Source organism: Lonchura striata, chromosome 4 (assembly GCF_050655825.1).
Source record: "Lonchura striata isolate lonStrDom1 chromosome 4, ASM5065582v1, whole genome shotgun sequence".
Classification (NCBI taxonomy): domain Eukaryota; kingdom Metazoa; phylum Chordata; class Aves; order Passeriformes; family Estrildidae; genus Lonchura; species Lonchura striata.
Genome location: NC_140706.1, coordinates 23,114,682 through 23,134,290, shown reverse-complemented (window position 1 = coordinate 23,134,290; position 19,609 = coordinate 23,114,682). Strand labels below are relative to the sequence as shown.

Here is a 19,609-nt window from a genome sequence, read left to right as displayed (position 1 = left end):
AGGATTGTTTGGTTTTCTTTTTTAACATCTGTCCTGTTTGTACAAAAGAAGGAATTTGAGGTTTCAGTGGTTTTTTTGGCCTCCCTAAGCATGATGGCTCTCAGTTCTGTACCAGTGTTATGGTTATGAGGTGCAGCCTGTGATGTTTAGACTGGTCTTCTGTTCTGTAGTCCAAACTACTGAGTTTTGTGCTGTGAGTTGAACTAGAGTAGGTAGTACAGGCCAGTGCTTGCAAACATATTTGTCTTCATGCTGGCTTTAATTCTTAATGTCTTTTCCCTTCCTAATGCCTTCTGGAGTTGTTCTTTAAACAGAGATATGTGATAACTACCAGGATGTGTGTCAGTCTGTAGGGGAGTAACTGCATGCATACGTACACGTAGACAGAGATGAATCTTTTCTTTCCAGATAATCACACATAATGCAAAAAAAAAATATTGTACTTTCCAGCCGCTAGGAACCATAAATAGCTTTCTCCCCCAAGCATGAACTGATAAGAAGCTTCTTTTTGTCTGTGTGTCATATCAAAGCCAGTTATTAACATCCCACAGGACTTACAGCAAGAAATAGACTCGGAAGTTTACTTTTGCACATGAAGTGCTTCCAAAATTATTAATAGAAAGTAAGAACTCTTCTTCTTTAACTCATTTAAGTAATATTTTTTACACTTCAGGACCTAAGAGTTGTGCAGAACATATTAAGGACTCCTTGATATGAGTCCCGAAAATGTAGGTGCTGTTGAAATATGTTTGAACATAATTTTGTTTATTCTTCTTAGAGTCAGTGTTTGCAAGGAGTTTGCAGTTTTTTAGTGGTTATATGCACCAAAAATCTGTAGTTGCTAAACTTGAGCTCATGTTAGAATTGAATTTTGCCTGCTTTTCTAGTAGCAATTTGTTTTTATATGGAAGCTTCTATGAAAATAGTGTGGGAATGTTGCCAGAAATTTTTGGATTAAGTTTCATAGGTAATTTTGATTATACAAATCCTTACTTTGAAATAATTTGATTTAATCTTAAATAGTTGGTTTGTGGCTTGTTTGGTTTAATTTTCATTTTATATTATTATTGAAGTTACTCTTCAATTCAGAAAAATTCAAAATAATGCTTAAGAAATAAATGTATGGACATGCTTTACATATATTCACATCTGAGTAAGAAATTTGGATTCCTGTAGTTCGATCTTTTTGTTTGTATATGAATTCTGGAGACCTTATGCGACTCTTGACCTGGCAAGTCTTTGATAGTATATGAAAAAAGCCTGTGAGTAACTGATACCATTCATGACCTGTGGATCAAATGTTCAGAGGTTTGACCAGCACAAAGAAATTTGGGTACATTTATGGGAAGGTAGATGGAGGCTAATACCTATTTTACTCTAAACTTATTTTGTGGTATCTTAATCCTGACGAGAATGCTTGTAAAACCATCATACTATCATACTGAAAATGAGGGGGAAAGATGTTCTGGGTTTCCTAGGCTTCTTTAAGACTGCTAACTAGGAGATATGCTTTCTCATCTGAGAGAAGTGATAAGGGCATAGGATACAAAATGCTTAAGTTTATACAGTGATGGAAAACCGCTTTTCCTACTGCTTGAGTTCTCAATACCTGATTCACACAAGACAGCTGTCTTCTGACCTCTGAAGGCAGCTCCTAGGCAAATTCAAAAGAAATCCTGTAGACACACTGTCATCAATATGCAGGTGGCCACTACCTGATTTGAGTGTTACCCCATGATTTTACCATTTTTTAGCCCCATATGTGAGCAGTCAGAGCTCTTGCAAAAGAAAGATGCCGAAGGTTAAAGTAAAACAAGGCAATGATTTCAAGTGGGCAGCAGGAAGCATTCCCTCTGTCCTTCAGTTTTCTTTGCTGGATTATTTCCCTTTGATACTTCTTTTTGGTCCTTAGTACAGGTAATACTGACCTTCAATGGGGAAAGTGCCAATAGTGGAATCTGAGAGTAACATCTTTTGGCCTCTGTCCTTGGTTAGGAATTTGAGCTCCATCTGGATTAGTGTTGCTCACTCTACTCTCTACATCTGGAACAGAGTTCTGTAATTAATCTCATCATTAATGTATCAGCATTTTGGAACTATGGAATAAAAATACTGAAGCATTTTTCTCAAGATCAGTTACTTGGCCTACCTAAGTTACTGCTTGTTTCCACCTCCACAATTCTCCCATAAAATTCACAGTAAAATACTAGGTCTCAGCCATTTCTTTAAGGTGTTAAGTGGCTTCAGTTTAATGTTTGAGTTTTAGGCGCTAAAGATTGCAGTTGACAGATTTTGTTTCCTGACCATAAATCTCAGCCAACAGCATTTTGAGTATGTCCAATGAATTCTTGCAGCTGTAGAAGACTATTGCATGCATACCTCTACAATTTGTAGGCCAAAGTGCATTCTGAAGTTTTCTTTCCTCTCTGTGAAGATGAATTTTGAAATGTGGCCTACTGTTCTGTGATCACTTATAGCTGAGCAAGTGAAGTGAAATCTGTAATTTTTGAGTCAGAGAAACAAAGATAATTTTAAAATGAGATGTTATTTTGGTTTCAGGCCACTTCAGGCTAGTACTGTTAATGAAGTGTCTGCTTTCTATGTGTTCTGGGCAATCATAATTTTTTGTGCTGAAGCTTGGTGCATTCTTTGTAAGCTTCTCAAATTTCTCTTTGACACTGTGTCACAGAGGCAGATATTTGTGAAGTGACCAAACCCTGTGCCAGTGGGTAACAAATTTATGCTCATGGTTGGAATACAGGCTAACATTGTTTCATCTGTCTGATCTTAGAAAGGGAATCAGATGAATTTTCCAGCTCTTTAAGTGAAGGCAAAAGTTACTCGCTGTTGCAGAGCATGCACTGTCATGAGACACTGCATCTGTTGTGCTGGAATTTACTGAATGAGTTAAGAAAACTCAAACTGTAAAATATAGTGGGTAACAAATATTTCTAATAAAGTATTGAGCTAGGTGTTAAAGTCATTTAAGGGGTATAACTTCAAGAACCCCTCTCAGGTATCACCTCCTGCGTGGTTTCATACTTTTGCCATGGAAGCGTCTCAAATTTTGTCATGGTGAGAAGTGATTTTTCTGGATGACCATGCCAAAGTGTTTTGCAAACACAGAGCTACTATGCCTTAAGTTTTTTTTAAGTACGCTGGACTTTCAGAAATTTTGCGTGATTCCTGTTTTAGGCATTGTTTACGAGGATATTGCTGGTAGCTATTTAAATTATATTTGGTACTTGTAGGTTGCTGATTCCAGCAATGTAATTTAGTGAAATGTTGTTTTCAGCTAAATTCTGAATCATCAATTCTGAGACTGAACTTGAATGATGTATTTAAAGACATAAATTAAACATTAAATATGTAAGGTATATTCTTTAATGAAAAAAAAAGGTCTTTATCTGTAGTCTCTTTCTAGCAGAGCAAGGAAATGGCAGTGCTCTCTGATTTTCAGGACCTCAGTGAGCTTTCCATTTTTCAAAAAAGAAGTTTTAGTACAAGACGCTCCCTATTGGAGCGTTAAAAAACATCAGTCACATTTTGAAAATGTTCTTTAAAAAAAGAGGTCTTGTATTAACACTTTATATCTGATACACTGCCTGTTTCTTACAGTATAGGCAGTAAGGAACAAACTTCACAAAATAAGTAGCCATAAAACTGTGACTACATAGGAGGAATGTTGAGGGACAGGTACAGCAGCTATGGTCATATTCTAGCTATCTACAAGGAAGGAATTTGATGGAACTGATAGGCAAAGTAGTCACAGAACTCTTATGATGGAAATAAGGAGTTACTTAGTTCTCAAAATACTAGAGAAAAATTCTAAGTCCAGACTTTATTAGCCTGACCTTAAAATAACTGCAGAAAATCAGAGCAAAGCCACCACTTCTCTATGTGACATAATATCCTTTAAAACAATATTGGTAGTCCAGAAAAGTATATTAAGAGCTCTCTAAAAGCAGAATTTTTTTTTTCTTTAATTAGGTAAGAAAAAGTCATGATATTATAAACAGAGTACTTATTCTGGATTTGGGATAATTTTCAATCAGCTCAAGGTTACTATATTGCTTGAAAATACTATTACAATGTTTAACAAACTTAGAAACAAGTGAAAACATAATTCTGTTACTGGTGATTGGGTGTAAATGTCAAGACCCAGCATATAAAAATAGGCATGATACAAAGACACAAATGGGAAAACCTGTTTTATTGTCTTTTTCTTTTTTGTTGTTGCTCTCCTGTCCTTGCCTTTTCATTTTTACTTTTTCATTGGACATACAAATACACATTACTCCCATGCTCAAAATGGAACAGTCTAGATATGGTATTATAAAATGATCAGTAAAAAAATTAAAATTAACATTTTTAAATACTGTCCTGTAAAGTCTAGGAAGATGCTTTCTATAAATAACATATTTGATTTGAAATATTTCAGCACTTCTCATATTGGCAGTTATGGTGGTAATATGAATTTATTGAAGACTTTTCATATTATTCTTTGCTAGCTATGGTAGAATTACATACATGAATGTATCATTGATTTTGCAGGCTTATTTCTCAGAAACTGGATATCCTACACGTAATCATTATGTCTTTAGCATCATCCTTTTGCTGAGCACTGTGGATTTGACTTTTCTGTCCTTATATCAGCAATATCAGTACCTTTTATTTTTTCCCTTGGTCTCCCACTCCATTGTAATGACAATTTTTAGATAGAAAATTTCTTTAAAATATTATTCATTTCACATCAGAAGTCAGTCTGTTACTTAAAGGTACTTGATATTAGGCTTGCTAAATGAATTCTAAAAATACAGTGCTTTCCATACATTTATTAGAATTAATTTTCTTCCTCCTTATTGAGAAATTAAGACTTACAGCCAGGAAAGCCACTCCAGATAAGTTTCAGGTCCAATTTGTTTGCATCAATTTTCCCCTGTGCTTTAAGAATTTTCAGAAACTTAGTTTTTGATGGGGCTAGTTAAAAATAAAATGAAACCACCAGATGCACAAAGTAAGAAAATTCTTGCATTTTGCATTCATTCCATTTTGTAGTGCCTTAGTTTTGAGCTTGGTACCTGCCTAAAGACAAAGCTGGGGGGTTGTTTGTATTTTTGATACAGGTTAATAGTGATGAACAGGTAGCAAAATTATCTGGTAAAACAGTGCTTCAGAAAGATAATTTGTCTGATCAGAAATTCTTTGCAGCAGTTCATCTTTCTTGGTAGGTGTGGTAGCTGGCACATCACCAGCTGCTGGCAGAGATTCTTCATGGCAGCCAGTGCCTTCTGAGGAGCTGGTTTGATGTGCCTGTCTCTTAGGGGTTTGTTTTTGTTGTTACTGTTTTGTAGTATAAGTTTTGATTGTGAAAGATCAAAGATTTTTATAGTTTTAGAATTCTGATTTTTGTCCAGCCTTTCACATTGGGAATGGAAACTCTCAGTTTCTGCATTCTATATAATTGTCATTAATGTAACAGTGTTGTACTATGACTCCAGTAGATGATGAGAGACAAAATTCTTCAGTGGAGTTTTGTCACAAAATATGGGTCATGCTAGGGTCTCACGTGATTTGTCCCCTGATTTTCTATTCTAAGACACAATGGAATCTGGTTCCAAACCAGAAATTTCATGTCATAACTAAAGAGTATTTTCTTTTTGACCCATAGTACGATTGTTCTGATACTGTGCATGATAGTTTTAGGTGTGATTGCTGATCATTCAACCAGCTACATGAAAGAAATTCTAATTTATTCCTTCTCTTACTGTCACACGTAAAATAATTTTTTCTTCTTCTTTTAAAAGAAATAAACTGTACAATCAGTTACAGATCAACCTGCAAATAGTTCACATAATTTTTTGCTTTGGGAGGTATTTGGCTCATCACAGTTTACAAGATTGTTGGACTAGAAAAACACTTTTCTTGGAAGAAACTTTTTTTGTTTCTTGTGTTGATTGTGTTGAAATGTATAGGATTTGCATGGCCAACCTTTTGTGGGCTATAGGGGTGGCTTCTGTGAGAAGCTGCCAGAAGCTTCCTCCATGTCTGGCAGAGCCAATCCCTGCTGGCTCCAAAGATGATGTGCTGCTGGCCAAAGCTGGGCCAAATAGAAATGGTGGTGATGCCTCTGTGGTAACAGATTTAAGAAAAAGGTAGTTATTTGCATTGATGGAAGCCAGAGAAAGAGAGGAGTGAGAATATGTGAGTGGAACAACTCTGCAGACACCCAGGTCAGTGAAGAAGGTGATAGAGGAGGATTCCAGGCACTGGAGCTGGGGTTCCCTTGCAGCTTGTGGGGCAGACCATGGTGAAAAGGAGCTGTGACCTTGCAGCCCATGGAGGACCACAGAGGTGCAGACATTCTCCTGCAGCCTGTGTTAAAGACCGTGGTGAAGCAGCTGTGCCTCTACAGCCTGCAGAGGACCATGGAGATGCTGAGATCCACCTGCAGCCTGCGGAGGGGACCCACACCACAGCAGCCTGAGAGGAGGCTGTGATCCCGTGGGAGAACTATCATAGAGCAGAGTCATGGGAGGGATCTGCAGACCCATGACAAGAGGAGCCCATGCCAGATCAGGTTTGCTGGTAGGACTTGTAAGCCCTTGGGAACCCACGCTGGAACAGTCCTTGAAAGACTGCACCTTGTGGAAGAGTGACCCCTGTTGGAGCAGTTTGTGGAGAACTATTGCCTGTGAGATGGACTCCTGTTGGAGAAGTTCTTGGAGAATTGTCTCCCGTGGGAGATACCACACATTGGAACAGGGGAACTCCTCCTCTCCTGAGTAGTGGTATCAGCAGCATGTGACAAATCAACCATAATCCCTATGCCCTGTCTCTCTCTGCTGCTGGGGGAGGAGGTGGAGGTGGGAAGGAGGGAGGGATAGGAGGAAACATGTTTTTAACATTTTACTTCTCGTTATCTTGCTCTGATTTTGTTGGTAATAAATGCAGTGTTTTTAATTTGACCCTGTTTTGCCCGTGACAGTATTTGGTGAGTGATCTCTCTGTCCGTATCTCAACTCATGAACCCTTTGTTACATTTTCTGTCCCCTGTCCAGCTGTGGAGGGGAGTGTTAGAGAGGCTTTGGTGGCTGGCTAGACCCAGCCAGGAACCAACTACTGCAAAATACAATCAGGAAAAAGCTCTTTATTGTATGTCCTGCTTCTGGTTGACAGTCAGGAGAGTGTAGAAGGTACCATGAGATGCACCTGCACCATAATTTAGAAATAGACATGGATAGAGTCTTTACAACATCTGTATTGTTGGCAGCATAGCTCTCCATGTGTGTTTAGTGTGAAACCCTAACACATGATTGGGTTGTAAGAATTAATCTTAAATTATCACTTCAGATTGAATCTTTACAGTGAATTCACAGTAGAAATGGAAATGCTGTTGTTTTGTGTAGCACCACCTTCTCTTTGAAAGGGGAAATGAATTAACACACAGCACTGAGATGGTTATGAAGAATCCTCTGACATCTGGAGACTATTATCAAACTATTTGCGAAACTTCATATGGAAATAGAAACTCCTTCGCCATGGGGAATAAGGGTTGAAGAATTTTTTGGTTTCGCCCCAGCCATACATAACACTTTCCATTATAGCTGGGGGAGGAGGACTTGTTAAGGAAATGCTTTTAACTGATGATGTCTTGAATTATCATTAGAACATTTTAAAAATAGGCTCTTTTTAGTCCCTCTGCAAAACCCTTTCATTACGTGTTGATGTATGTAGAAGCAAAGTTTCTGAGAATGTAGGTGACTTCAGGAATCTTCTTAGGGTATTTAAACAATTATTAGTCTTTGGCAGGAAAATTTCAAAGAATACCATTACAAACCTTTCCAGTAATAAAGACTAGGTAATGCTGAGGACTGAATCACTTAAAATAAAAAAAAACTAAAATTGGTGCTGTGATACCACACTTAAGTCACAGATACATAAGAGATGGAGAGTGGTATGAGTACGAAAACATAATGTGCTGATAAATATGAGCAGTCTTTTCACTGTTTGAAAAGAATGTACATGCTCTGGTGAAATGTGGGATTTGATTGTGACTATAGTTTGTGTCATAGAAAAATTGTGTGACTCAATTTTAAACTGGGATAACAAAATATTTTAGAGGTTGCAATATGATACAGCCAAACTAATAATATTTCTTGATGTTTCTTGCATTAAAATAACTTTAAAAGGTCTTGGATTGAGTAGCCAAGTATTATCATGCATCCCAAGCTTCTTGTAGATAAAAAGTACCAAGAAATAATTTTTTTTATGATAAACCATAGAGTGACCTAATGTCAGGTAGTACTTTGCACACTTGAAAACCTTTTCTCTGCTTGGGAAATGTGAAGAGGTGAGTTGATTTTGTTCATCACAGCCAAGGAGAATGTGTATTAAGTCAAATAATTTGAGTGGACTTGATCTAGTGGGCAGTGTTAGGCTTAATGTTGATTTAAGCATGGTGAGGAATAATGAGAGAAAATAAAACTATGACTTCATGAAGTTGTAAAGGACTAAATAAGGGAATTCTGATACATCAGTTGAGGCTGCTCAATGAAATCTTTGAACAGTTTCTGTTGAAAAACCTTACAGAATTTAGTGCTGGGTAAGAAGCCAGACAGTGAAAACTGTATTCTGCTTTCCTTCTATGAATCGGGTGCATATACTCATTTGCATACTGTGGGAATGTACTCTCTGCAGTACTGAAGTTGTAATGAACCTTTGCCTCCAAAGTTATGAGATAAGGATATGATGTGAATAATAAGAACCTGGAAGGCAAAGAAAGTGCTGGCCTAAAAAAGTAAATAGGAAACCTCTGGTGTCTCAGGTCATGATAAAACCCCAGGAAACAGTTTATTAAATTCAAATAAATAAGTTCATTGATACATTGGATACAAGTGCTAAAAATTACTGTAGCAACACATTTCTGAGACCTTGAATGTAAAATGATAGGTGATCAGATCTTATGCCAGTTTTTACTAGATAGAAGGAAAGTTAAATTTTCAGGGGGTCTAGTAGGACTTGGCTTTCTATAGCTGCCCATTTCAGGCTTCCTGAGCTTGCCGCTGGTAAGGTTAAGAAATCGTGCCTCTACTGGGTTGTTTGTTAGGAGTTTTATGCACTGGAAAGGCTCCCTTCCTGGTCTTGGCCATTGAAGTCTAACTACCTTTGTGGTTCTGAAATGTATCAGATCTGTCTAGAATCTAACTATTCCTGTCAGAAAACTATCCGGGCCTTTTCCAAGAGGCTTTTCGGACACATCAGTGAATTAAATTTAATTATGGAGTTGTTCAACAAGTGCAGGGTGAATAATAGGAAAGGGAGAAGGAGATGGTGGCTGCAAGTGGTTAAACGGGATCTCCACGTCACATGAAGCCAAAACCAGACAGAAATTCAGACCTGTTTGCCAGCCAGTAGTCTTAGCAGTACAAAGTTCAAACCTGTTTCCAGAGAGCTATGATTTTTGGTTGCATGTGATCACTCAGTTATCATTTCAAAAGAAATGACAGAGTATAAAGATTGCATATTGTTGCAGTAGTGTGAATATAAATGAACTTACAGGTTTTTCTTACACAAAGCATAGTGGTACCTGATTAAACACAAATAAACCCCAAACTACTTGGGTTTAAAGTGCATTTACTTGGAGGGAAAAACACATTGCTGTTACATATAGTGGTGAAGGAACTGAGGGTGTGCAAAAATGGTTTTGAATCTTCCAAATCCTACTTTAGTAAAAAACTAAAAACAGTGATATTTTATAAAATACTCAGTTCTGAGCAAAATATATTTTGACAAGGTTGTGGTGATAAGAAAAGGCATGTAATATTTTCTTGGCACATCATGAATCTGAATTTTCCCATGGGCTTGTTCATGGCTAAGGAGTACAAGATTTATTATGTGCAATGGTAACAGCATTAGGATTATCTTCTTCTGGGAAGGAAGGACAGTGTTTTACTTCCTTTTGCACCACTGTAATCTTGGGAAACATACTTTCTTGGAACTTTTCCTTGCAGCAGTCCATATGAGTTGCTTTAACCAGGATGTCAATCTGATTGATTATCAACATATGACTTAATATTTTGCTCTGCAAAAATCAAGCACAATTTAAAAAGCATGTTCTAATTTGTGCCATGAAAAGTGTTTTGAATTAAGGCATCTCATTTTTCTTACTTTATTTGCCTTGTTCCCCCTTTCTGTTCCATTCATGTTAGTATGAGGAATCTTACAGCTTTACAACAGAACTGGGATTCTACCGTGTGTTGATTACCAAGATATGTGGGTAACTGTACAGTCCCTCTCCCAGTTTGGTAACAATTCTTGTCCTGTTTGTGGTACTTGAATTAATTTTGTAGTTACTTAAAAACTTGTATCAGGGAAGTTATTTCAGGTAATCCATGAACTATCTGCTCCGTATACTGTTTTTATTATAGACAGTAATCAGTCTTTCTGCTTTTTCACATGTCAGATCAATTTAATAGCTAGGTCTTGGAAAATAGTCTGACCTGCTTGATATAAGTAAAATAATACAGAAGATGCTATTTCACCAGTGAGAAGATAGTGGTAAATTTGTGATTTCCTTGCTTGTGATTGGTCAGTTGGCTGAAACTCCAAAAAAAAGCCTGATGTAGGTCAGTCCCCAGGGTAAGAATAGCCAGTTAAACTATTTGCCCAATCAGCTGTTGCTGCATCAGCTTTTCATCTTGTATGATAGCTTTGTAATCACATCTGGAAACCCTGTTCATTGGCTTCAGGTTGTGAACAGGATCTATAAAGAAGAAAGCAAATAGTCTTTGCCCCACAGAGTGTTTATACTTTATATCATCTTTTGTCCAACTTTTCATTTTCTTTTTTCCCTTCTGCAAGTTATCTAAAGCCAGTTAAATGTCAGAGAGTATAGATTAAAGAATTTATAGTGAAAATGGGGCATTGCCCTTAGCTGGAACTTGCTCCAGCACTTTCCTGAACTGAGGGGCCCAGAACTGGAAACAGGAATCAGGGTGTGGCCTCACCAGTGCCAAATATACTGGGACAGTGATTGCCCTGGTCCTGCTGGCCACACAGTTGCTGCCACAGGCCAGGATGCCATTGGTCTCCTTGGGCACCTGGGCACACCTTGGCTCATGTTCAGCCACCTGTGGACCAGCACTTCCAGGTCTTTTACTGCTGGGCAGTTTTCCAACCACTCTGCCCCAGCCTGTAGCACTGCCTGGGCTTGTTGTGCCCCAAGTGCAGGACCTGGCAGGGGCCTTGTTGAACCTCATAGCGTTGGCCTTGGCCCACCAGTTCGTCCTGTCCAGGTTCTTCTGCAGAGCCTCCATGTCCTTCAGAAGATCAACACTCACGACCAATTCAGTGTCATCTGTGAATTTACTGAGGGTGAGCCCAATCCCCTTGTCCAGATCATTGATAAAGATATTAAACCATACTGGCCCCAAAGAGAGGTTTCAGCTGTTGCTTTTAATTAGCACAGTCTGGTAAAATGTCTCCTTACCAGAAAAGGCATTTGAGATTCCTTTGGCAAATAAATTCTGTACCTGTGTCATTAATTTTTTTTTTAATTAGTGAGGATAATCAAGACTAAGTAATGTGTTTCCAGTCAGCATTTAGTATTTTTAGCATTTCATGAGTTGTATTGCTGTTTTTTTCCTTTCCTTATTTTGTCATATCCTGCAATTGCATTTTTATTGTTTTCGTGTACATGGCCTGCTGTTGGCTCATAAATTCTTTACAATTGCTTACTAAATGTCCATATTTTTCCTCTTCTGATGTTTACAGCAGATAAGGCAGCTTAACGTCATGGATTTAAGCACTAAGCATATGATGATTTACCATTTACCAGTGGTGATTTTCTGGTATTTCTGTTCTTCTCATAGAGTATGCTGTCCTCTGTTGCCATTTTGTAACTGTGTCATCACCATCAATTCCTGCTTCTCATACCACAGGTTTTTGTGGAAATAGGGTCAGTTATAACACCGTTTTCCACCAATGAATACATTCAGTTCCAAAAGGTTCTTTCAATTTATCATTTTAGGAAGGGACTAAGGAGACAATATTGGCCTAATTTTCATCTCTTTCTAGCTTCTCAGTTTCTATGTGGTTCAGTGTGATGTTGTTCTTGACACTCAAGTCTTGTGTTGTGTCAGTTATCTTTATTAAAGGCATGAACTGTTTGGAGATGAGAGTTATCAAAGTAATTTGCTTTTTATGTGTTACCCTGTTTTTCTCAACTTCTAAGTTTATTTACCTGTTCCAGGTTTGGTTTGCATTATAAAATACTGTTGATGTCAGCCTGTTGGATGTATTGGCAAGATGTCATTTCTTGATTATTGCATCGGTATTTGGTGCTTTTATTGTAATTGGTATCTCCCTTATTTGGCATTAGCTTAGGGTGATGGTGGGGTGTGTGTATATAGTTTATTGTTTGGAATTATTTTGCTTGTTTGTTTAAAGAAAAGCCAACAAAACCTGTGGTACTACATTTGTGATTTCATTGGTCAGGAATTCAATGATTTTGAAATAACAATCCTCCTGATTTGAGTATTTTTCTTTTCTTTTTCTTCACACTTTAACATCTCTTTTTTCCATTTTTGTTTGATGCTTCTGGCTGACAGGACTGTATCTGAGGCTGACAAAGACTTCTCATCCTAAATCTGCACCACATAAAAGTATTTTTTTCAGAGACACATGTCTGTGAAACATTTTGCTGTGTTTTACTCTGGGATCTGAGATAAAAATACAATTAATTGTTAATAGTTAATGGCAAGAATCACCTATAGTACTGCTTAAATTGTGTGAAGATGTAAAAACACTCTGATGACAGTTGCGTCATTTGGGTCTGCTGTGATTTCAGCCTTTTCTTGGCATCTCTCCTTGAATTGTCCTAGCTCTTGAAGTGTCTCTGGGTTCACATCCATTTGGTTAAGTTTTACGTTCAAGTATCTTTTGTATTTAATCCTGGTGCCGAAGTTAATTTTTAGTATCGTCCCAGTTACAACAAATGGTATCAAATGGTATCTCAATTGTTTAATTTCTTCTTTCAGTGGTTGCAAAGGGATTTTTAAAATTCTGAGTATTTTTCACTGGTCTTTTTACAAGCCAAGGGTTGTTAAATGTTACTGCTTTGGAGCCCTGTGAATAAGCTGGTGCAAGAACAGTAAAACAAATGCAGCATGTACACGCCTTCCCCCTGCTGTGACTGGCTTGGAGGTTTGTGCTTGTCCTGCCAACTGCAGCAAGGCTTTTCTAGATCTGCCTGCTTCTTCCTCTCTGCAACTGCAAGTTTGAGTCTTTTAACTGTCTATACTGATTACCCTGTTGTCTCTTGGTGTTTATATACCTCTCCCCCCTATATTGCTGGAATCATCAGTATGTTTCAGGAGTAGAAGGGCTTCCTGATCCAGCAAAACCATGTTCCTAAATCATACAGATCGGAACAGCAGAAGTTAATATTCCTGTCTGAGGCATAGCTCTTGCACAAGAGCCACAGCTGAGTCACATAAGGGCAGGCTACCATCCTGATTTCTTCTTTGGAAGCAGGCCACATGTAAGCTGCATGGGAGATGTGGGCAGTGTGTGAACAGCCCTTTGCAACCTCACATATATGTTTCAGTGCAGTTGAAAGGCTGACAGTCTCACAAGAAACTGCAGGTATTGTTCATCTTGCCTCATTTCACGCCTCTAGTCAGGCTGAGCTGCTTTCATGGCTGCTGCAGAGTTCCAGGGCAAAACTGAGCCAGCATCTGTAGATGTGCTTGAACTCAGGGTCTGTGTAGTTCTGTCCAGTGGGTGAAAGGCTAACCTAGACTGGCTTGCACACTGCATGGTTGATACAATTAGATGAACACCTTCCTGAAATCAAGTTTTCAGTATATTCATAACATGCTGAGAGTGACTTTAGCAGTTTTCATTTAGCTGTTCTTGAGAGTTTGAATAAAGACATTTGCATTGCTTCAGTGTTATAATCCTGTCATTTCACTGGCTGGTTTACAGAGCCTGGGAGAGTAAAATTTTGCTCTGATAATTAGAATTTCAGGATACTGTGGTAAAAGTGGCAATAATGTCAATTTTCTAGAATAGTTGTAATAGTTCATTTTTTCAAGCTAAGTAAAATACCAGTATATTACAAATTAATGGAGCTACATTCAATCAAAAGTGATGCAAAATGAATTTAATCATAAATGTGCGTAGCTATATTCTTTTTACATTTGCTAGAATTAGTGTTTTAATTGACTGCTTAATTGCTTGGAAAGGAATGGATGATGTTACATTATTATTATTATTATTAAAGAATATTTTTCCTGTCTCTTGCTTTTTGCACAGAGTACAGTAACAGATTTTTTGTTGTGAAAGCTGCTGTCTGTATGCTTTTAATATAAATTAATATTAGTGTTCAAGATAGTTTCAACTGTACAGCCAGACATCAGTTAGGCTACTGTAATCTGAAAAAGTAGTGAGTTCCTGTTACAGTTTGATCACATTTTTTGGGAATAAAAACTGTCTCAGGTGATAATGAGTGGTTTCCAGTCTGGACATTCAAAGCATTAAATTATTTGGACTTTAGCTTTTTGTATCTATAGAATTTATTTTATGTTTTCAGTTTCATTAGCAGATTATTTTAGGAGATGAATTTCTGGCTGCATCCAGAACTCCAGGGGAGGCTACGCCAGTGCAGAGCAGGACAATCTCCTCCCTTGACCAGCTGGTGATGCTGTGCCTGATGCACCCCAGGACACAGTGACAAATGGCCCTGTAACAGACCTGAGTTGTCAGTAGAAGGGTTTCGTGCTTTCAGCTAGGGCTTTAAAACATAGCTTAAGAATATTTTTAAGGAAGCAGACCAATAAGGTACAATTTGTGTTTTACTGAACTGTAGATGTAAAGTTCTTCTTTTTTCTGTTCATTGTTGTGTAGGGTTTTTCTCCTCTCTCGTCTCCTCTTTTGTCTTTGTGGCAAACTGGGTTATACTTGTATGTTTCTAGAAATGGAGGAGGATTTTAAAGTAATGTACTGTAGAAGAGGTTGCTGTCAAACACTTATTTTAATTTATAGGACCTGAATTTAAAACCATATTTCAAAACTTAGGAAGGAAAGAAAGCTGAAACACAGCACTTTCATGTTGGAAGAACAGACATGTTTAATAATGGAGAAGCAACCCTAGAATAATTTGAATGACCCCATAACAGAAAAAAAAATGGTTAGACTAAGAGATTTATTTATTAGCTGTGTGAGCTCAGTCATCTTTTGTGTTTTACTATTATTATTTTAGAGGTGAATTTGACCCATTAAGATTTATCATTCTTTCTTCTCTGTATCGTGTGCACTGCGTATACTTTGTCTGTAGTGGGCATACCAAATCCTGTTCATATACAGTGCTGCTGTCCTTCACAGTTTTAACTCTAAGGATGCTCTAGTGACATGGAGGAATGGAACTCAAAGAGTGACTTCACTAAGGTCATTTTAAGAGTATCTGGCATGTCTGCCTGCTCTGTGCTGACATCCTAGAAGTTATTCTCATCCTTTAACAAACATTATTCCAAAAGTTAAATCTGCAACTTTTTCTTTCTGTAAACTAAATTCTTACTTTTGGTTTTGCTAAATCATTATGTTGTGATGTTTCAGTTAACTGGGGTTGTATAATAATTAAAATTAAACTAATTTGGTGGCATTTCATAGGATTTAGTAATTCTTAGCTGTACTGGAAGAAATAAGGAAACCATGTGGTTAATTTATTATGTTAATAAGGATAAAGATGCAGCTCTAAATATGCAGAAGGAGAGATCTGCAATGTTAAGATTTATTTTACATGAGGGATTAAATTATCTAGTATTAGTTTGTTTAAACTAGATAGAAAGATTGTGCATATGTAAAGTACTTTGTGAGGTCTGTGTCTCAATAGAGGCAGAGTATTAAGAGTGGCCTCTTAGGCTCCTCTAGTCCTGGCACAGCTCTAAAGCAGCTGCATTGTGCTATAGCCATGTGTTAGGCCAGATGGCTTACAGCCCCTCGCACCATTCATACTGAGGTGAGTCCTCACTTGGAATTGCAATGGGATTGCCTTGAGGAAGATATGCTGCCATCTCCAACCTCATCTCTGCACAGCAGTTCCTGTGCTGTGTCTCAGGTCAAGATTGACGAAATAAACAGAACTGCAATGTGGTTTTCAGTGCCTTAATCTAAAATACCGAGTTGATAAACCTTTAAATATCATGTTAACACTTCCCTTTTTCTGATATTTGTCCTTACAAAAAAATTCAAGTGCTAATTGTGATTATGCATCAGAACATGTATTGAAAGCACTGCATCCTTTTAAAAAGTCTTGTTTAGTAATAAGGAATAAGAGCAGAAAGAACTCAATTTTTTTTATGGTGTTTTTCAGATGGTGGTAAAAACCTTCATGGATATGGACCAGGACTCAGAAGATGAGAAGCAGCAGTATCTCCCATTAGCCTTGCACCTTGCATCTGAATTCTTCCTCAGGAATCCCAATAAAGATGTGCGCCTCCTTGTAGCATGTTGCTTGGCTGATATCTTTCGTATCTATGCTCCTGAAGCTCCATATACTTCCCATGACAAACTTAAGGTAAAAATGTCTCAGAAGATAAAGGCTTTTCTCCTACCTTATTCTTACTGAAGAAATTATAAATTGCCTCCTTGAAAAATGCAAACAAAACCCAAACAAACCAAACAGTCCCCCCCAGCAAAAAACCCCAAAAACTAACAGAAAAATGTTTTTATTCCCATGTATACTGATTTTTAGTTTTATTAAAGAGAAGTTGCTTTAATTCTGTATGTCAGTGTAATACTTTTGGGCCAGAGATGTGTAAAGGAATGCTAGATGGCCAGTATCTGTGTTGGTGATAGCTTTCTGTCAGTACCTAAAAAAGACAATTTGATGTTCTCACATTATAAATTTGAAAATGTGGATATATGTCATTGCTGAAGGATTATATTTTCACTTTCTGCTGAATCAAGCTTGTAAACTTTGTTTTTTGACAGGACATATTCTTGTTTATTACAAGACAATTAAAAGGCTTGGAGGACACGAAGAGCCCTCAATTTAACAGATACTTTTACTTGTTAGAGGTAACACAATAGTTGTAACTTTCAGTAGATTATAGTAGCTCTGTAAACCTAAGAGGTGTAATTAGTTGTTCTCCGGATGTGCCAGTATGCCTGGCAAATTTCTTTTATTCTGTAAATCACACCAGTCTTATTAAAGTTTAGTGAATTGCTTCTTTTAGTACCTACAATGCTTATAATGTTTAATAAGTTTGTTAATGTGTAGTTGAGGACATGTTTTAACAATTGGTATTTATTAAAATGTAGCCTTTCTCTTACAATTCCATGTGCTGGGGATTTTTTATCAAGAGATAAAATTTCAAATGCTGATTAAAATGCAAATGTGCCTATATTGGTGATGGGAAGAGGAATGTAAGATTTTTGCTTTAAAAACATTGCAAAACCATACCCTTGACAAGAACTGAGTGGTGGGGTTCAATGTGCTTTTAGAAATAGCATCTCATTTGTAAACGAGATACTTAATGTTCAAAACATGATAGTTAAAATTGTATTGTTGCATAGCATGAAGAAAAAACAAGGTCTTACTATATTAACAAGCTCTATCAATTTGATTTCAGACTTAAGAAATCGGATCATTCTGTGTTTAGCTTTTCTGGATATATCTTGCAAAGCCCCTCTGAGTTAGGGGCTCTTTATATGCAAAGCAAATATCCAGTCTCTTTCCCCAAAACATTTACATCTGTTGTATATTATTTTTCCTTAAATAGAAAAAAAAACCCCATAGCTAATATGATTATATTTATGTTACTTAATGTGAAGTTGTACTAGCCTAAATATCCTAATTTTTGTTTTAGAATTTAGCTTGGGTCAAATCTTACAACATCTGCTTTGAGTTGGAAGATTGCAATGACATTTTTATTCAGCTTTTTAGGACTCTTTTTTCAGTTATCAAGTAAGTTGAATCATTTCCACTATACTAACTGTCAAAATATCATTAGATTTGGGGGTAGACTGAATCATTGTGTAGTCTACAGATAAATATACCTGAACAGAAGTCTTTATTTCCCTAAATTAGGAGCTACCAGGAAAGCAAATGAGTGTGAACTGCTGAAATTACAGAGGGGTGTGTGTCTGAAAGTAGATGTTTTAAAATTTGTTGTCCATGTTACAACAGTGTATTTCATTCCGATTAGTTTAGCTACATTTTTGTATTGGTTATTGTCCTTTTTAAAGTTTGATTGTCTTAAAGCAGAGATAGGTTTTCTAGATTTTTGAACCTTTCTATAAGAGAAGAAAGGCACATAAAATAATTTTGAGATGTGAAGAGTGTAAGGGAGAGCAAACAGCATTTGATATTGTTTCTTGATTGTAGTGTTATTATTTGTGAGAGTCTGAGAATTTAATATTGAAAATATTTTTTACGATCTTAGTAATAGCCACAACCAGAAGGTACAAATGCATATGCTGGATTTGATGAGTTCTATCATCATGGAAGGCGATGGAGTAACTCAGGAGCTGCTGGACTCAATTTTGATTAACCTCATTCCTGCACACAAGGTCTGCCAAGTAAAATATAATCATAGTATACTGTTATAATAACAATAATTCTTATTGCCTTTTACATGTTGTTTATCTTTTTATATGCTATAGCTATCATGACTGTATAATTTTCTCACATTCATTTGGGCTGTTGATTAGCTCTGTCTAGATTATTTGATGCAGAGATTGTGTCACCTCAGGATCTCTGTATTGAAACATAAATAAAGTGTTTTCAAGGAAATAAAATACGAAAACATTATATCTTAAGGATTGTAGGTAGTTGGTTGTTTCACTTTTGGGATATGTTTGGTTGCTTTATTTTTCTTTTTCTTTTTTTTTTTTTTTTTAATAGAGGAGATATTATGTTTTTGAATTTAAAAGAATGGGGGTGGGGGAAAGATATTTCCAAGACTTCTGTGGTGTCTTACTGTTCTCTCCAGCTTGCCAGTCAGACTTTGCTGTACCTTCCTAGTTGTGCTTCCCACCCCTTCTATTTTCTTTCTTCATTTAATTCACTTACAGGAGCAAAGTGACACAGAAAACACACTTCCCTTCCTAGAGGAATTGTATGTTCCTTGAAGAGGAGATCAGTGGGTCTGCACTTGAGCTTTTAAAGTACCTTCACTTGTAATGCCTTAATAAATTTAAAAAGAGAATAAACACAACTCCTTTAGCTGTGAAATAAGGGAAAATGATGTGCAGGCTGGTGATGCCTTACACTGACCAAGAAAATTCCCTAGCTAAAACATTTGCACTTATCAAAAATTGTATGGAGTACTGTAAGTTTCAGTTACTAGTAACAGTAGATGAATTGCACTCTGATTACTAAGTGTGTGTTTGTTTGCTCATTTATTAATTTAAAATAATTACAAAAATTAAGGCATATCTATCCATGACTACATAATTAAATCAGTATTAGTATGGCCATTGTCATTTACCTGGGAAATCTCATCAAGCTTATAAAAGTATCTATTGTCTGAGATGAGTTTGAATTCCTCCTGTCATAATCATGAGGCAGGAATGCCATTCTATCAAATAATTTTTATTGACA

At 36.9% G+C, this 19,609-nt stretch overlaps 1 protein-coding gene across 2 annotated transcripts in view; it reads left to right on the top strand.

Annotated features, from left to right (window-relative positions):
• PDS5A (PDS5 cohesin associated factor A) overlaps nucleotides 1-19,609 on the top strand; it is a 78,957-nt gene that overhangs the window by 14,733 nt on the left and 44,615 nt on the right. For both annotated transcript variants that reach the window (XM_021533194.4, XM_085577800.1), the window contains exons 3-6: nucleotides 16,376-16,579; nucleotides 16,996-17,082; nucleotides 17,874-17,971; nucleotides 18,450-18,576. In XM_021533194.4, the coding sequence (XP_021388869.2) occupies nucleotides 16,376-16,579; nucleotides 16,996-17,082; nucleotides 17,874-17,971; nucleotides 18,450-18,576 (516 nt within the window). The remainder of the gene's footprint in view (nucleotides 1-16,375; nucleotides 16,580-16,995; nucleotides 17,083-17,873; nucleotides 17,972-18,449; nucleotides 18,577-19,609) is intronic.